Source organism: Gavia stellata, chromosome 19 (assembly GCF_030936135.1).
Source record: "Gavia stellata isolate bGavSte3 chromosome 19, bGavSte3.hap2, whole genome shotgun sequence".
NCBI lineage: Eukaryota > Metazoa > Chordata > Aves > Gaviiformes > Gaviidae > Gavia > Gavia stellata.
Window position 1 is genome coordinate 3,937,258 of NC_082612.1, and position 20,214 is coordinate 3,957,471.

At 39.4% G+C, this 20,214-nt stretch overlaps 1 protein-coding gene across 13 annotated transcripts in view; it reads right to left on the minus strand.

Annotated features, from left to right (window-relative positions):
* Positions 1-211: 211 nt before the first annotated feature.
* CAMK2D (calcium/calmodulin dependent protein kinase II delta) overlaps positions 212-20,214 on the minus strand; it is a 163,017-nt gene continuing 143,014 nt past the window's right edge. For 9 of the 13 annotated variants that reach the window (XM_059826970.1, XM_059826966.1, XM_059826961.1 and 6 more), the window contains 5 exons: positions 9,886-9,961; positions 8,585-8,679; positions 7,090-7,318; positions 2,814-2,863; positions 212-2,265 (listed from right to left, as the gene is read on the minus strand). In XM_059826970.1, the coding sequence (XP_059682953.1) occupies positions 2,857-2,863; positions 7,090-7,318; positions 8,585-8,679; positions 9,886-9,961 (407 nt within the window). In that variant the 3' untranslated portion in view covers positions 212-2,265; positions 2,814-2,856. Of the gene's footprint in view, positions 2,266-2,813; positions 2,864-7,085; positions 7,319-8,584; positions 8,680-9,885; positions 9,962-20,214 lie in introns of those variants that run through there. The other 4 variants (XM_059826972.1, XM_059826964.1, XM_059826962.1 and 1 more) reach the window with 1 other exon arrangement.

Genomic DNA, 20,214 nt, shown 5'->3' on the forward strand with positions numbered 1-20,214 from the left:
ACGTAACCGGTGTACAGTCGGGTCCTCAGGAAAGGCAGTAAAGAACTAACCAAAAGACAAATCACGAAAGCAAACACTCGCCTTTTCAAACTGCAAATCTGGCTCGTAAGAAACGCCGCCGGTGCCTCCGACTTCTTAATTCAAACGGACACTACACGTTCTCCAGTGCAAAAATCACAATTCATTGGGAAATTAAAACACAAGCGCAATGTCAGCAGAAATCACAAATTTATTAATCCTTAAATATATCAATCATTTACCATTATGGCAAGAAATATGTACACTGTGTCCCATGGTAAACTGCAGTGTTCCAAAATGACAGAAGTGTATAATTCAATTGTGGTGGAGAGAACAAATCACAATTTCCTCACGTCTCGGCGTGGAAGACAAACTTGGTCTACAATAATACGTCAACACCACATGCTATGTTAGAAGTATAAAAAAAACCACCCTACACCTAATTTGTTAATTTTAAATACAGTTATGCCACTTATAGCCGCTTCACAAAAAAAAGTAAAGAAATTAATGAGAAAAAACATGAGGCCATTACTTTTTCACAGATCCCATTGGCAGGTAAATATGGCTCAACACATTTATTGTAGATGCTTATTTTAAATATATATTGTTTAAAATCGTGTAGTAATTATCAGAGAAGCTTAAATCCATCTACCATACATCCACTAGTAACAACATCAAAATGTTTAAGAACTGCTTTTGATTAGTAATCCACACAGAAAGGAGAAATAAATGATACAAATTAGGAAGCTTTCCCATTTTAAAAACTTCAGGCTGCCGAGTTGTAAATTTTTAACCGCTAAGAAGGACGTTGACTGAGATACCATGCACTAGACAGCGCTGCAGAAAGCAGTTAGCCCTGTGGGTTACAGAATGATTAACAAATGAAAAAAAAAGAGAAGAGATAACCGATCCCTGCATTTTTCTATTAAAAATGGAAGGGAATAAACCTAAACGCTTGCAAGGGTGTCTTTTCACAGCGACATAAGGGAAGCTAAAAGAGTCCCCGTTACAAAGTTTGTGTTCTGAACTGCCCCCGAGAGCGTTCCCGCGCAGCGTACAGGCGTTCGCCGCGCCGGATCAGGGGCCAAACCAAGTTGGTCATGCTGCACAGATTGTCGTCCTTGACGCTGTACGCCGCGGGAGGATTTTAACAAACCAAGAGCAGGTTGAGGGGGAAGCGGGGGGAGAAACAAATCTGTGGTAAAGTGTTAGAGTCTTATTAGAAAACTGATGTATCCATAATACATTTCCAGAGAAGCAACAGCAGCAGCGTAAAGTAAGTAAACTCTTCATACTAAGCTTTTAAGGCCTAATATTTCTCGAGTATATTAACCACACAACTGGTCTACAGCTTAACCAAAATTTTATATTTTTTAAAGCCTCCTTAAAATATTTACAGTACACCCTAAAAGCGATAAAAATCTTTCTCTGTTCTTCCATGTTAATCCTCAAAAACTGCCCCTCAATCATCACTTAGTTCCTTACAATTTTTAATTTTGCTTAATCATCCGACAGAAGTTTTCAATTAGCATAGGAAGAGAGCAAAAGGGAAAGACTCCAAAGAAAAAAAGAAGCTGCTGGCTCACCAGAACACTGACAGTTAATTCTGAAGTGACCAAGCCAGCAAGTGATGACATTTTTCCAGTTTACATAGACTAATAAACTAAGAAGGCTTCAGCTGGTACAAAGCCAAGATATTACCGCTTCCACATTTATCAGTGATTTTGTCCATCTACATACTGTAATAAAAATCTCTTTTACAGTAACGGAGCTGCCAGTGGAAATCCTAATCACTCCTACCAGAACTGAAGCAAAATCCTGGGACTCGGGAAAAGGAGTCAAAAAACAGTTCTTAAAAAAAGAGGGTAAAATGTACTTTTTCTTTTTTTTTTCTTTTTTTTTTTTTTTTTAATAAACAGGATAGTTTTTAAAGTTGTCTGTCAAAACTTTGCATAAATGGAGAAAGTGACAAATGTATTCTGTATCTATCGCTGTTCATCAAACATTTATTTTGTCTTTTATGCCTTGTTATTTTCTATTTGCATGGAACATCACCTTCATTGAAATGTTAACAGTGTACAGATGGAATATACAGCAACATGGTGCACCACAAACGTGTTACATGAAGAACCTTCACAACTTCATGCACTCAGAAACATGCATGAAGAGAACGGGATGGCCAGGATGGTAATCAACCAGGTGCGTTGGGTACAGAAAATGCAAGAGCGGCACCGCTGATATGTTTAGCTAGGAGGAAGGAGAAAAAAAAAAAACAAACAAAACAGGTTGCCATTACTGAAGTAACATCACCACCAGATAACAACACATGCTCAAGTGTTAGCCGATACTATTAAAAAAAAAGTCTTCTCAAGATCATTTAACACAATATTGTGAAGAAAACCAAGGGAAAAGAACACCTCAAACGCTCAGGCAAAGCATTCTTTTATTTTTCAAACCACTTTACAGACATTTTCCATCTTTACAACATGCCAGAGGGGCTGTTAAAATAAAGGGAAACTGAGGCAGGAAGCCGAAGTGCCGTAACCGATTTCTTAAAGGAGGGAGGGCAGAGTTTGGATGCGAGTCTCTGGGTTTAACTTACTTCCTCAGCACATACGTTACAGACACTGCCACGGACTGAGATTCTCATACAAAAACTGAACCAAGTAACAAGGAAGAATCGGATGTCGTTTACATGCAAGACATGCTAGAGCCGTATGCAAAGAGAAAACGGAAGAAAAGGAACGTGTAAGCAAGTAGTTAACTAACTCAGCTTATAATATCATTTGTATTACCGTAGCATCTAGGGGCCGAAGTCACGAGTGGGATCCCGCTGTGCTAGGCACTGTACAAACACAGAACAAACAAAAAAAGTCTTCCTGCTGTTTGGTATTTAACTTATGAAAGTATAGGAAGGGCTAAGGTGTGGTAAGCGAGGGAATATAAGCATGGGAGCCTCAGGTCTGAATTTAGGTTTGGGAGTCAGTTTTAGGTCCAGCAGCCCCTTGACTGCCCATATCATGCAGGTCCACTCTCTGCGTACATTCAGACACAGTTCTGCAGAAACACGTTAGCACAAGTGCTTAAGAACATGGAATACAGAGAAATTCCCTACCATCAGTCATACCACTCAGAGAGAAACAACGGACAAGACAGAAACCAAAGTTTGTCTTGTCTGACTCGCAGGAAAAACTACAAATAAAATTTATTTATAAGCTAAACATACATTTATGCTCATATTCTTTTCCAAATACATCATCTGCCATAAGGAAACGTTTCCATATACCTATAGCTACCGAAGAACTCAGTTCTGTCCTTAGATTTATATATATATATATATACACTCCTTACTGTAGTCCTGAAAACAAATAAGCTACTGTGCTCGCAGCAACTGATTTGACGTAATCTAGGATACTACGTTAGCAAAAGCAGATCACAGCTGTAATTGCTTTTGCAAGTTTATTAGATTTGAAATTCTTCTTCAGACATTATGTGTAAGATACTTCTTTTATTATGGAAGCGCCATTATTAACTCCTGTGTATTGGTAATAATTAAATAAATAGCTGTAGACTATAAATTTCAAATACGAGAAAAGAAAGGAAGGATAATCTAGAACAATATTTTAATTAAATTTCTTCTGCAGTTTTCCAAAATGGAGTTATGGGTGCACTGCTGCTCTAACTGGGAAAAGCAAAGGTGAAGTTCAAGGCAGTCTAAAAGATGGTCAGGATGGGTTACAGAAGGCGAGTTCTGGCATGGCGCTACGTGGGAATCCACCAGTTAAACTTGAGAAGGTGGGGATTACAGAAAGAGTACGTAAAATAACTAAAAGAAACATGACAACGCTTGGGCTGAAAGGGGAACTATCAGCCTAGAGGAGACTCACGAGTCTCTGCCAATTCCCTGAGCACAAGCAGTAGGACTGATCTCACGTAGTACACTTACACTTAGGTGGAAGGCGCTATAAATACGAAGGAAAACAAGAGTATTGTGCAAGAAGAACCAAATAACCTTGAGGGCTGGATAATCCAGAAAAGCTAGGTGTAGTAAGAGGAAGTACAACGCTGCACGCTCAGCAAAAGTTTCTACCGACTCATTGCTTGGACTTGACAGTCGAGGATAAATACGTGGCTGTCTCAGATGATCTACTAATGCGATGTAGGTGACAGAAGTGCAAAAGTCCTGCCAGCACATAGCAGGTGTGGCACTCTCAACAGGGAAAAGCAAGAAATTGTGAAGTTAAAAACAGCCCTGACCACAATTGTACACAGTATTTTAGAAGAACCCAAGCTAATGAAAAGACAAACCTCAAACCAAAAAAGACAGCAAAGAGCTATTAAGGTAGCCAGGAAAATAGAGATCCTATCCAAAAGAGCCAACCAAGTTAGCATTGTTTATTTACCCTATGAAAATAGAAGGCGGGAAGTGATCTAATCAGCCTTCATATAAAACAGCTCACGGCTGCATACCTGTCCCCAGTATAGGAGAACAACGATGAAATAAGAATAATCAAGGATACATTGAATACGACTAAAATTTAGACTGGAAAGCAAGGTTTCTAACCACTGGCTCAATGATATTTTAGAACAGTGACATGAGCAAGTCCAAAAAACCCCTCTGAATTCAAGATGAGGATTAGGTAAGGGATTTACGTGATATTGTTGCCAGTGCTACATAGGAACTACATACCCAGGGCTACACTGCAATCTCAGAGCATCTCTCCTTAAGCCTTAGCCACGCGCTAAGGCTTTGAGCCGCTACTCCTCCGTGACCTTTTCTCAATCCTGAACTCTCCTCTGTCTGACCCTGTAGGCTCAGAACACCCACTGACATAGACACAACCCTGCAGTCTCAAAAAAATGACCTCTCAGCTTCTTCTCCTTCCATCCTTAGCGGTCCCAGAAATCCTTACCTTTATTAGAGAGCATGAGCAGCCGTGAAGAACTGACATGACGCGAATCCTAAATACCGGCACTGCTTCTGAGGGGCAAATCTCAGATCTGTATGTATGACCGCATTCCCTTGAGACGTGCAGTCTCAAGGGCCAGGAGTTGCTCTGTGGCAGCTAACGCGTGCCCTTTATATCCCAGAGAAACTACCTCTGGCCAGTGTTCGTAGGATCAGCGCGTGTCACAGCACACGGCAGCCCATCACACACGTACGTGTTACGTGGACTAAGTATTGAGGCTGCTGTTACAGCACTGTACCTCAAAAAGAAGCAGCTGCGGAAGCTATTCAGTATATCTCTATAAAGTATCACTGAAAGAATTATTACAGGAATTATTGGGCAAATTCTGTGATCTTCCATGAAAACAGTAGTAAGATGGCTATTTTGTTGCCTTCTGGTTTTGGTGTCTAAGAGTGAGTGTCATAAATTACCTTTTCTCTTTAGGATTGTTTCCTATAAACATGGTTAAGTTAAAAAAAAAATATGACCCCCCCCCCATCAGAAACCCTTCTCAAAAAACAGAGGGGGAAAAAAAAAAACCCAAAGGAAAAGGTTAAATAATTCTCTAGTCCAATTCACGTCATTCTGCTATAAACACTTACTGTGCAGGGTGCACTGGGACAGGCGAACCTGCTTCACTTACGCCTTCTGGCTCTACACATACCCAGGCCAGATCCCTTGACGAAACACCCCTTTCTGAAAACATCAAAAATCTACGTAACGCTGCTTTTCAAGAAAATGTAACTACTCTTTCAATATTATCTGTTCAAACAGAGGCAGTGCAGCTGGAACGTGAAAAACAAAGAACGACATGGTTCCTGCTCCCATCGGTTTCACATTTTTAAATAAAATACAATAGTTATCACTAGATAATCGAATTACGGTTTTCCTAAAAAACCATAAAAATAAAAAAATTCATCCCCACTGAAGTTCAACACTTCATTCTGTCATGTTCCTAACTTTATCAAGTATTATTTCGTATGGGAGAATAGCGTTGCCAGAAGTAAAATATGGGACATGATGAAGTTCGAAGGATGAAATCTAAGCTTTTATCACCCATGCCAGGAAATTCAGCCACTATCCACATTAAGACACCTCACACAAATGCAATTATATCCTCTACAGAGGGCTTGCACCTGAGCAAACCAAGCCTGTACCAGTGCTGCCTGCTTAGGAAACAGCCTAACCTAAACCAGAAGTCAGTGAGGTTGGGCTTTGGGGGACACAGCAGCATCAGGAAGGCTGCAAGCAGAAGAAAAGCAAAGGACTTGAGCGGAACCTCTTGAAGAAGCCGTGACTCTTTATCTTGTCATTGCAACTACGAGCGTGCTGTATTTTACACTGCTGAAAATCTGGCTCAAGGCATCCAGGTTTGCGCGCGCTGAGTCACGGCATGACTCCGAGGCTACGAGAGGGCACGCAGAGATGCCTGAATGAACACAAGAGAAAAACGATGACGGGAGAGATCTGAGGCTTACCCACATCGATGTCGTAACTATCAGACAGGGACTATTCAGCAGTTAAGCAAAGAGAGTGTGGGAAAAGAGATAAGACTGTGATAGGTCCTTGTATGACTTAATTTACAATGTAAATACGTGAACTGGCTCAAAATCAACTTGCAGTGAACACAACTAGGCCTGCGTAAGTAGAGGTGGCTGGAAATCACAACAAATATTACTCAAACTTCAGTTTTTCAGAACAGTGGTACTTTTTTCCTTGAAACTTTCCGGTCAGGTCTAACAACTCCACGTACCCTATTGCTTTTTATTTTTTTCAGGTTTTCCTGAAATTCTACTTCAGGTTTTCCAATCCTATTTTGTGTGACTTCTATCAAGCCTTATCTACATTAAAACATTTTTCTGCTCTTCAAGCTGTCAGTTCAGGGACTGAGTTGGATCGGTGGGCATCACAGTTGAAAACAACGACAAAAAAAAGCATTATTTTAAAAATATTTGCACCAATGCTATATGCACACTACTGAATATAATACACACTGCATAAATGACCACAAGAAATTACACTATCTAGAGGACAGTTTCATAGTTTTTAAGGCCAAAAGCAGCTATGAGACTATCTGGTCTGACCTACATAGTTTAAGCTTGTGGTCTGTATTGTTTCTTACTTGATAGGTACTGTTGGTGAGCCCGAACGGTGAAAATGAACATTCTGCCATTTGCCATCACGACGGTGCCAGACCCGCGTTTCCTCTGACTGCATAGTCTTTGGCATCCCACTTCCATCCATGTACTGCGTGAGCCGTATATATGCAATGCAAGCAGCATCGTCACCCACAAGGTGGACATGCGGATTGAGGATAATGGTGTGGATTGGCTTATTACTTTTGGATAAAGCTAGGAAAAAAACACACACACACAGAGGATAAATTAAATTTTTCCCAGGTAAGCCGAAATAACTCATCTCACCCCATTTTACAAAACAAAAATAGCAAGCTTAGCGGATACAAAGTAATAATTATTGCTTACTGATAATCACGACTGACAATTAGCTCAAGTACATTGCAGAAATGAGCACAGTCACAGCATCAAGTATGTTTTCCCCTTTCCTATAAGGAAACCAATCAAATGTTTAATAGTACATATTATTTAATCCACGTACGTACACGGATTAAATAAAGTGGGGGCCACCATCTTGAGTTTCCCAACTGAGTTTTCCCAATACTTCAGTTTCACTGCTGTGTCTAATGTCTAATGACATTTGTACTTAATATTTTCATTTAAAATAATTTAGCTTTTAATTAACTCTTGCAACATATTTTATTAAGCGCTGGTATCTATGAAAACTAAAAAAGCGGTAATGAAAGGAAACATTTTAAGGGAAAATATGGAAAATGCTGTTTTGGAGATGGAAGAGAATTTAGGAATATGATAATCCCATTTTATGCTCAGACATTTCTCAGAAATTACTGGATAAGCTGATACCTTAATTTACAATATTTTATTTCCTTTTGAGTCAAGTCTGCTCTAAAATGGTTACCTACATTACACGATCCTCCAAAACTTTATTAAATCCACTCTATGGGTAATTTTTCTTTCTTACAGCTGACATGATTGTAATATATATATTACATATTTTGATGTTTTCATATATATATACACACACACACCCCCACACCCCCCCAATAGAAAAAAGACAGCTGATCAGATCCTCAGCAGAATAGACTGAGGGACTACAATGTCTTCCCCAACACATCACATACTCACTGGAAGCGCTGACTGTTAGCTACAATCACTGTAATCACACGATTTAGTGGCCCTTCTTTAAGTATACTCACAGCATCATTTTCTCCTTTCCCCAATGGAAAAAAAAAATGTGTGAGAATTACTGATCTACGGTTTGTTTGTTTTTAATTTTATACGTCTTGACTTTCTCTTTCCGAATACCTGAAACTTTCCTCCGCTATCCAAGGTGCCCTATGATGGGTGAAGGAGCGCAGCAGACGCAGGCAGAAAAACACATGGAGCAGAACTGTGAAAAAAGTAACACTCCCTTCCCCTGCCCAAATCAGTTAACGCCCAAACGAAAATGCTAGTTAGACCGGAGAAACACAACCGCAAGGAACAGCTGAAGATTCACAGAGATGAAAAAGGAATGTTTACCATTTTCAAAATAAAACCGGTGAAAGTCCATCCCTTCTACTAGATTACCCAAAGCTTCAGGTTCAAAAGACGTAAGGCCTGGATCACAGATTTTTCTGTGGGAAAGAGGAAATGCTGTAACAAACGTATGCAGTTATGTCAGACAATTTTGGAGAGGTTACTTTTTAAATGTTTCCTTTATTCCCATCGGACATGTTACTCACCTGTGGCATCGCACTGGAAAAGAACAGAACTTAAATGGGGAGAAGTAACCGAGTTCTGGTTTCAGCTAAATTGGTAAATTTGGCAGCGTACTTTAGATGGACTCGATTTCATATAAATCATCTTCTGACCAAAATAAAAACTGCCAAAGAAGGCCCGTCAAGTCAATGGTATTACAAGTAGGAATTTTTTACTTGTGACTCTGAAAACTGCTTCGGTGCAACCCAGAGGATATTTTTTATGTCTCACATCATTATTTAAGCAAGATTTAATTTTTTTTTAACTGACAAAATTTAGATAAGAATTTGGAGTAAGTTTCCACTTGACGTTTGTCCAACAGAGGTTTTAATGTGATCATACCAAACTGAAGCTTAGCGCTGGCGAGCCTTTAAGCAGGACGAGCAGTGTCCCTGTTGAACTGTGAGGCTTGTGCTGCAACAGGACAGAATCCACCCAGAGAAACACAGGAGACCAAAAGAAATGCTGAGAAGGGCTTTCCTCTGCTTTTTGACATCTTTTTTTTTGAGGTAGGAAGAGAAAAGAAGCAGTGATGGAACTGTGTCTTTCCAGAGAAAAGCTGAGAGAGAAATCGGTCCGCTTCCCCCCAGCAAATTCTTGCATAGTGCTCAGTAGAGGCTGGAGTGGAACCCAATTTTGGGTGGAACCCAAATTCCACACCGTCTTTCACGCTCTGAAGTACAAATGGAATTCTAGCTAATATCAACCTCTACATACAATAAACGTTTTCTGCTAAAAGAAGCTTCTACTGTGCTTTCTGGATTCCAAATCGCAAACGTGACTTTCCTTTCGTACACCAAGATAGATCACCGTGCATTTTGCATCAGGATTATGACCCTGTCTCGGCAGAGTAGCACATCGGATTTACACTAGCAGCTCCTCTGAACTTAGCAACCAGGCTCGTGTAAAGCCGGGGCAAAGCAGCAATGAACCTGCCTTGTGTTTTCTGGGGGCATCCGGGAATGAACATCAACAATACATAAATACAAACACACACACACTCATGTATAAATATGCATGTTTACAGCTACAGTGTCAAATACATCAACTCTCCCCACTCTCTCCAAAACGAGAAAACTTACGTGTAAGCTTCAAAGTCCCCATTGTTGATAGCTTCAATCAGCTGCTCAGTAACCTTGATAATCTCCTGCTTTCGAGCTAGAGGGAGATAGAAACACAACTCTTAAAATGGAAGGCAAAGTGGAAGGTGCCAGCCGAAAGGCTGTCAGAAGAAGAGCCGTAACAAAGGTATTCTGTCATTCCTCAGCTGGCGCAACGGCCATTTCTTCCTTTTCTATGACCAAAGGACGTGATGTTATATCGCTCTTTTACACTGTTTGGCTTCAGTGTACTCCTGTATTCACGAGGAAATTAAACACGTCAAGATCACTCCACTTTCCTATCGTGCTTCTAATCTTCTTTCCTTCACTGAAGGATCTGCTGTTTAAAAAGCAAAACAAACCCAAGCCCCAACGCTTAACTTCAAATCAAAGGAAACTGATTATTGTGTTACAAGCCATGCTCTAATGTTTCACACACGTAAGGCCTATACCTTTGAAGCGTCTAACGCTGATTTTCAGGAACCTTTGTAACACCAAGTGCTTTGGCCAAATGCGTACATGTAAGTAAAGAGGAATTTAGGCCCTATGCCTGTAAACGAGATCGTCTGGTGCAAAGCTCGCGGATTACATATAATGTGTGCGCATCCACACAGGTCTAACGACAACACAGTGTCCTTCAGCTCTGACTTCTGCGATTGTGCTTTTCCCTTGCCTGTAAAATGCTTAACGCATTGCAATAAACCTCAATTAGGTAATTCAGTGATATTACATCTACTAACTAATAATAACAAATGCTAAATAGTAATAGAAGAATAATACACTACAAACAACAAGCAGAATATGTATTTCTAGTGAGAATATTCAAACTCAAGCAGTGTTTGCATATACTTCAAAGGCAAAAGTACGTGAAACAGCTTCTCCTTTATCAGTGAAGAAACAAGCTCACAGGTCAGTATTTGTTAATGTTGATAGGAGTTACACTAAAACAGTGCGAAGTAAACAAATCCCTGCACAGTGGTATGGTTATTACTAATACCAGTTACTCCAGGAGGGCAAAGTTTAAGAGACTTTATCAAGATGGAAAATCTTCCTGACTTCACTTTGAAAACTGACCTCTACTTTTAAAAACTTGTTTTTTGAGGAACAGACATTGATATTTTTGCACCGTACATTTATCATTTGGTAAAGTTCAACCTTATACCGATGAAGTTCAAGCAGACTGGCACTGCTCTCAAATACAGATTTTTGTGAGTTTAATGCTAAACGGGGAAGGGAGAGAGAGATTTTACCGGTACCTTTGCAAGGATTTAACTTACATTCAACTCCTTATTAAACCTCAGAAAACCAATTTGGAAGACCAAGCTTGAAATAAAAAGATATGCAAGCAACCAGGCTGTAGTAGCTCTCTTGTGCAAGCAACAGTTGTAATTCTTCTGCACACTCCTACATGTGGACTAGACTATTAACACACACGCGTGCGCGCAAATACGCTTGGAATGTTAAAACCAAAGTACTGAGAGAGCTCACATTCTTCTTCAAAAAGAAGATGTTGGGGAGCATAGGCAGAATGTAAGTCTCCGATGCTGTACCGCAAGAAGTGGCATCGTGGTGTTCAAGAACCTTTTAACTTCTTTTATGCTCCACCATCTCTTTTAGTAAGTGCACACCTAATATATTCAGATCAAAAGCACCAAAAAGAAACCAGCAAGGAAAGAAGTGATGGAGAAAACAGTGGATATAAAGGTCTAGCAAGGCTTTTTGTGAGTAGCTCTTGACTACTGGATAGCATGATGGGTAAGCATATTTCAAGTATGAATTGCCTTATTTTTCACAAAGATTGTGGAAAGAACAGAGAATTTTAATGAAGAGATGTTTTGACTGCAGATCAGCAATGGCTCCATTGTCATGTGTTTAAACAACACAGACTAAACTGTGGACATTGTAGGGCACTGTCAGCACAAGCCAAGTGGTAGGATGGTTGAGTAAGAAATAATGGTGCAGTGTTAGAAAAGGCTGGCAAAAAGAAATCCAGAATATGCAGACTTCATGCAGTCAGGAAATCACAAGTTTTGCATGCTACTTCTCATATACATACAACTAAACTAAAGGATTTGATTAAATAACCTGGTAACACATTCCAATCAGAGACTAGGAAATTACAGACTATTAAATCAAATGAGGTAAAAATCTCTGATGAGCTGCTACATAACCATGAGATCATGTTATTGGATAACTGTTAATGTAAGCAATGAAAACATCTTACAAAGTACTGTAGTTTCCACATGCAAGAGACACAGAACCGCATGGACACTTAATTTTACTTTCACTTGGCTAGAGGCAATTGGCAATATTCCCTTTTTCACTAACATCAGCCACTTCTTTTCAAAGTTTTACCGTGAAAAGCCCACAGTTAACTTACACGTTATACATACTCTGAAGGGGAACCACAAACAACAGCGAACAGCTGAATATTCTACTACACAACATTCTGTGATCCAAGCCCAGAGGCTTATTAAGGTGTTTTGTGTTGTTTTAAATGAATGCTGTGCAACAGCTCGATTTAGTTGGATGGTAACCTGACTCACTGGCATCTGTTTGTGCCTTCGATAATATGAGTTAAAGGAATGTGAGTGACAGAAGTTTCTCTCTGCAAATCTTTGAGATGTTGACACTCTGAATGAGAATGGAAATTTTTGCTAACATACCTTTAAAAAAATTGGTTTGGGTCAATCAAAATATTACACTTCAATCGTACCTTTGATGTTGTACTACACTACAAGATACAATTCAACATCAACCCCAGAAGGGACAAATTGAACCGTATTGCCAAATGGCTCTTTTTCCTGGTTTTTCTTCCAAAATGGCTTTGCAGTGGAAGACACGTTTTCACGAAGCTTTCTGATAGGAGCCACCTAGTATTACAGATATCGTTCCAGCGAAGTTTCTCTGGGCAGTACTACTAGTACATCTAGTAGAGCTGTGTCTGCTGACCTGTCCATGGAATGTAAACCACATCCATCGGGAAGCTCTACAGGCCAGCAAAGTAAGTAAAGGAGATTAAGGCAGTATCACTGGCTCAAATCAATCGCCGTCCAACTCCAGCACTAGGCTCAGTTCTTCCAGTGCGTGTGGAAAGACTTCGCAGGTCACGATGCAGACCGTCAGGACCAGAAAGATGTTGCCAAATCATCTGCCTTCCAACTAATCTCTCGGTTTTTCTACAAAATTACAAGCACCACATGAAACCGTGTATGAAAGCAACTATGCTACTTTTCCCTTTCAGTAACACACAAATAATTACACACATATTAGAAAATTAGATTTCTTCCTATTTAGTGATCTGATATGCAATCTCATTGGCAGAAAGTGACTGAGAGCCCAAGACAGAAGTGGAGCGTAATTTAGAAACTGGAGTTGCAGAAATGATTTATCCTGTGTGCAAAACCCCACCTTGTTCTCAGCCCTTACTCATTAGAGAGCAAGCGTGACCATTACAAGAAAAAGATGGTCAAGAACAAGGCACTAAGAAATATTCCGTAACATCAGAAAAATGAGAATAATTAAAAGAATAATTAAAAATCTCAGTAGCCGCTGTCATTTTACACAAACCTCCTACCCATTGTTTTGGGGGATCTTTTTTATCTTAGCATTTTATACCTTCTGCAGAGATATGCGTGTGGGTGCAGGGAGGCAGAGTACAAATACAGAGCAGAAGTATTTCAGCCTATAAATACATGGCCTAGGAAGCAGAGGTTTAGCCTGGGAGGAAGGAAGAGAAAGGAGACAGGCAAGAACTGCAATACCACAAGCAGAAAACTGGAAGGAGACTGGAAGGCAGCGAGAAGGAAAACGCAGCCATGACTTGGTGGCCATGTGAATCAAGTCACATACTGGCGCTTCTCCTCAGCACAAAGGAAGAAATGGGGAGGGCACTGGAGATGAACTAAGGTGAAATGGATATTGGTAGGAACAAGGTCCTGCTATTGCAGACAACACCCGACAGAAATAATTGGCACTTATTAAAGTGGTTAAGAAAACTACCAATTTTTCGTTATAAATTTGATGGACTCCATGTAACATATGCTCTTCCAAACCTCCGATTTCTTTTTCCATCTAAATACACAGTACAAACTACACAGGGACAACAAGTGAACACACGAGGCATTAGGGAAGAGGCATCTGGCCACTTCCCATCTGCCAGATAACTGTCACTTACAATCACCATTTTCATTCGATTCTTTACTTTTTTTTGGATCCAACAGTAAACGTTGCTGGTATTGAATTCTAGGACAATTATGCTGTTTGACGTACAGTGGCAATTTTCTGCTGTTATAAGTTTTATTCGATGTGCAGTAAGAACTTCCTAAATACCGTACTTCAGCTTTGGTTGAAGCTGGCCAGAGATCGGTATGCTCTCTCACAGTGCGATGAGACGATCGGACTGAACCAAAACGCGCAGTTTCTTTAGCATTACGAGCTATGTGTACTACGGCTGTCTTATTCTCTCCCTTTAAAATACCACCACGTGTCCAGAGCGCAAGGACTATGCTTACTCTTACGGCATGTAAGAGTTTGTCTGATAAATGACAAAAATACTCTAAGATACAGGAGGAAAACTCAAAAATTGTAATGGGATTCTGATAAAACTGGTTCAGCTACTTTTTCTAAGGGGCGTAGTAAGAGCCAATTGAAAAATTAAAGCTTGACCCACCTATACTGTCTTAGCATATAGCAATACTTTCTATGGCATAAAATTACATCACCTCTGTAAGCAAAGGATTACTTAGCAAAAATGCATTTGGTGTTCTTAAAACAACTGAGGTATGAGGGAAGAACCTTGTTAAAAGAAGTCAAAGGTGTCGAGCCATTTTCCTGAAAAACTAATAATGAAAAAGACTGCAGATAGTATAGCAGAAAGCTACCATAAAATGGCAAACTTCCGTGGAAAAGACGGTAGCTTTTACATTCTTTGGTCAGAATATGGGTGAAGTATATACGTTAAAGAAAAGACCACGGACCTACTCTCTAAATATAACCTTTACCTCTCTAGGGACAGTGAGTTAAGGTAATAAGATATTAGCAGTTCAAAAAAATACAACCCCTGCTTTGGCAAGCGAGTAGGTGTATGACTAATACAAAGGCAGTTCAAGCAAAAATATTATGAAGAAGAGCTATAAAAAGACCAAATAAGAAGAAAAGAACAAAACAGAACATTTTCTAACACTGGCTGAAATGATTTCTGCAGCACTGCTGTAGAACATATGTTAACTTTAGATGAGTTATTAGCCTCTAGCTGTATTTCACTACCTTTTTTTCCCCACTAAGCTACAGGGTGGGGATAATTGTTCATAACGAAAGAACACCATTAACACTATTAGCTAAAGACCACAAAATAAGTAAGAACATCATTTACTCAAAAAGCATCTAACACTATAAACGTCTTAAACCTACAAGGTGCAGTCTCCCAGTGAAGTCAAGTATCCCGGGGGAAAAAAAAAGTACAGAACAACAGCAAAACCTGTTTTTCTAAGAGGGAAGGATGGGGCTTTTCTTCCCTTCCTGTAGCCCCAAGCAACATTTGTAAACTCAGTCCACAAGAATCACACAGAAACAATGGATATTTTGGTATTTTAGTTGCAGAGAGAAGGTGTAAAATAAAAATGAGCTGTAGATACGTGAGAATGAAGTCTTCAGAAATAAGCGTACCAGAAACTTCATGTTTTGTGAAACACAAAAAAGAATCTTTGGTAACTGACTGACCACCATATGACCCATGAATTTTTTTCAAAACTGACACAGTATTTTTGTTTGGAAAATAATAATTTAAAACACCTTATGCTTCATTCAGATATTGGAGTAGCTTTCTACTGTTATCAATACTCTAGACGATTGACTATGTAATTACTATACTGGAATGGTTATTGATTACCCCCACTGATCTTACAGAAGTAGGAATACACTTTTTTTATTGTTCTTTGACATATTCCTTTTAACACAAAATAAACCTAGGAACAGTCATCATACTAGCGAGGTATAAAACCAGTATTTTTGGTCTTTCAGAAAATAGCTTTTCAAACAAGTGCAGTGCAGACAGCACTCGCAACAGGGCCTGTGAAATCCATAGCAAAGACAAATCACCTCCATCTTTCAAATAATACCCAAATCAGGGAGCTGCATACCCCTTACTACTGGCTGCTTTGAAACAGATAGCGATGAAATCCCTGCTAAGCAGTGAAGCACCGTTCCAGAAGAATGAGGTAGCCTGTTCAGAGATTAGCACAGGAACTCGAAGATGATTAAAATGATTCTGCTTCTTACTTCCTCACATGTTGTTTCTCAAGGAAAAAAACCTTAAAACTTTTCAACTCAGTACTCTTAACTACATATCTTGGTACACATCAGACTGGATTAATCTCACAACGTTTTGGACGTGTACAAGTACAGACAACTGAGTTTGCTCTCTCAACTCCCCTCCCTTAGAGTCAATGGAGAGAAACAAGCACTTTCAGGGCACGATGCATCACATCCTAAAATAGGTATTTAAGACAAGTGTGACTCATCTGACCTATTTGCGTTGACTAAAGGGAGTCTAGACAACTAGCTCAAATATAGATACCTACATTGCGGAGGATGTCTAAATCTGGGGAGACAAAGCCTATCCATTGTGCTATCATTTTAAAACAGTACCGTCCTTATCAAGGTGACATTGGTCTGCTAAAATTGAATGGCACAGTATGGGGGAACCTAGCTTCATTTCTAATCTGAACGTCGTCCCAACAAATAGCAATTAGATGGAAAGCATACAGCCACTAATGTTATTTCTATACTCTGAAAATAACCAAAGTTTGAAAAGAAAGAGGAAGAGACTAGAAATTTTATCCTGTGTTGTATAATGAGCTCTGGCTATGTGGATGAACCAGATGTCATTCAACTTCACAGCATGGACTGCTACCCCAGAAGCAGAGGAATACAGTGAATGTCACAAAATGTTTTTCATAACCATTCTCTTCACACCAATATTTGAAAATTCTCTGCTGATAATTTCTCTTACAATTTATTCCAAGAAAATAATTTCTGTGAAGAAAATAAAAGAAGCTGCTGCATGAATAGAAGACCGATTGAATCTTAGAGCTACATAAAAAATATCTAGACCCTCAGATGACAAGGCATGCTCCAGGGGACTTCTCATTCAAGAAGTTTATCAAAATCTAGTGTACGTAAGACCAGAGCTTCTCTCTCACCCCACCGCTTAACCTTAAACTTTGGTATGAACTAAGACATCTGAGTTGTCATCTTACATGCAACATCTCTTTCCTAGTGCCTGCTGATTCCAAAGATTCACTCTGATTCACCAAATTATGTTACGGGTGGATGGTTTGTGGAAGGTTTTTTAGACTATTGACTGTCTTTCACTTTTCTGAAAACCTGTAAGCCTACTACTTGCCTAATGAAAAAAAAAATTAATTCATTAGATATGTAGGCAAACAGCTGAAAAATTATCCCAGCACTTTTCCACCCTATACTGACAAAAAAGATCAAACAAAATTAATGCATCTCCTATTTAAACTATCATAATGTGATGTTAAGCAACTTGTCATATGCCCTACACAGTTTATTTATATGAAATTAATTATTTCTAAAGATGCTCTCTCCATAGAGCTACCCCACCATTATACTAATATTTATACTGTGTGGCAAATGTTAGCAAACGTTTATTTTTTAATGACAAATCACCTACAGTCTCAAAAAAGCTATATCGTGGTCACTGCACTTACAAGATACTGCACTATGGTTTCTCAGCATGTTGCATTAATCATGGAATCTGGCTGCTGTCTCAAGAAATGATGTTAAAAGTCTTGATAACTGAGACATTAACAAGCTTTGCTACTGTGCACATTTTTATTTAAACTGTGCTCTTAGCTAATTGCTCTACCAATTCAGAGAAATCTTGTTGTTTTCCACTAGTGTTTTACAATGGAAAAATCAATAATAACCCATCTCTTTCCTTTTAAATAGGTTTTAAAGAGCAATGAGATGTGTTGAGATAATAATAATCCCCAAAGAATAATTCTGAGAAACGTGGTATTCGCCTATTTTACTCGTAGGAAAACTGCGTTACCTTTAAAAATATATTCCTCAACACCTCAAGCACCTAGGGCTGGAATGGAGATGTTTTATTCCCCAGAACTTACTTTAACTATATGATAATCCTTCCTCAACTTGTCTTTTCTCAACACGCCACATTTACATCATCTTTTTCCCACATCTGTGACAGCACATTAAAACCTATCAAGTTTACCAGCTAAGAAATCAGTATTTTTCTTGTTTATAATTATGATCTATACCGATAATTATAATAATTGTTACTTAACAACAAACAGAGAGTGAATTCAGTTTCATACTACATAGAGCTAACACTGTAGACTATTTTGGTTCCCACCTTCTTACCACTGTGCTGTCCCGAAATAGCTGTCAGGTACGGGTATTCACCCAGCTAGTCTTTGGAGCCCTTCTCATTCCCCAGACGCTTCTGACATAACAAAACTGCACGTGCCTCTGACCACCACCTCCCATCCTAAACTGTGTAGTCTGACTTCACTGCGTAGCTTTTTTCTCTTCGAAAACACCGACTTGCATTCTCCTGTGATGTAATTTAAAAATCATAATCACTTGAGCCTGTATCATTGCCTCCGGCAAGCCCTGTAACTCACGTGCAGTTTACCAAAAAAGTCTCAGCTGTATTAACTTTCACTGATTTTTTAAAATTGCTCACTGCTAGTGAAAATTATTCATTACTACAGCTGTTTGTAGCAGTTATCTTTTTTTCTAGTGAATGTGAGTCTGCCAAATGTACACAATTCCAATAGCCTCTTTATAGTAATATTGCAGAGACCTCCATAACCTGTATCAGTATTCTGAAACATATCGTTAGAGCTATCCCAGCAAAACTCCACTTCAAAACGACGTTAGCACAAACACATCTTCCGTTAGCCCCACCAACAGTTTTTACCCTAATAGCCTATCAAGTTCCTAATGTCTTCTCTCAGCACTTAAGTTCTTTTTACTTGTACTTGAATTAATCCTATTCGTGGTAGACAATAACTACTTTTGGTTTTCTGAATTTTCTCAGGCCATGGGGCTGCTGATTCCTATTAAATGTACAGCTACCGAAAACACAGCATATCATGGCCATTTCTAAAATCATATTGCACCAGAATTGCACATTTTTAAAACCAAGTTGAGGGCAGGTGAGGTTATCACAGAAGCACAGAATCACTAAGGTTGGAAAAGACGTGTAAGATTATCAAGTCCAACCACCACCCCAACCCCACCATGCCCACTCAACCATGTCCCGCAGTGCCACGTCCACACACTCCTTGAACACCTCCAGCGATGGTGACTCCACCACCTCCCTGGGCAGCCTCTTCCAAGGCTTCACCGCTCTCTCAGGAAAGAATTTTTTCCTAATATCCACCTGAACCTCCCCTGGCGCAACTTGAGGCCATTTCCTCTTGTCCTGTCGCTTGTCCCTTGGGAGAAGAGACCAACACCCCCCTCCCCACAACCCCCTTTCAGGCAGTTGTAGAGAGCGATGAGGTCTCCCCTCAGCCTCCCCTTCTCCAGACTGAACAACCCCAGTTATGGGGATTTCACAGTTTCATTGGTCACTAAACTTAGTTATCTAACGAAATTAAATATTCCCGTTATTGGGATGAAGTTATTTTGAAGCATCGAAATAAAAAAATACAAGCAAGTCTGGTGCATGTTCAGATACTGGCTTAACGTCTGCTGTTTTGCCTACTAGTGTTTTGGCAAATTCTCAATTTCTAATCTGTAAATCTTTTAAACAAAACTGTGTTGGTAGGTTAACTACTAGATGTAGTATTACCGTCACGTATCCACCAAGTAGCTTTCAAGACTAGTTTCACCTAATACTCTTCCCGCCTCACAGCAGATGGTTGTTTAATTTGATCATTGTTGCATTCCTTAAACTGAATTCTACCTGCCCTTTTTAATAGGATTTTTGAGAAGTTTATTTTGTGGAACAAAGTAGCAAAGAAGTGTGTTTGTTTCTGAAGTCACAGAATGAGCAGAATAAATATGAGATTGTTCACTTTCTTAAAATGTCACTGTGTATACATACTATGCCATTTCTGCACCACACTCTTTCAGGGAAACTAAAATAATCTACTCTTTTCAAGGGTAGTGGTATTACCTGAGGTGCCCGTGTTCCTAAATTTGGTAACAAAATTAGTAATGAAGATCTATGTTTAAACATTAATGGTGGTCTTAGCACTATTAACTACCCCATGAAGCAGGAGATGTGAGGCTGCTAGCATTCAAACCTGA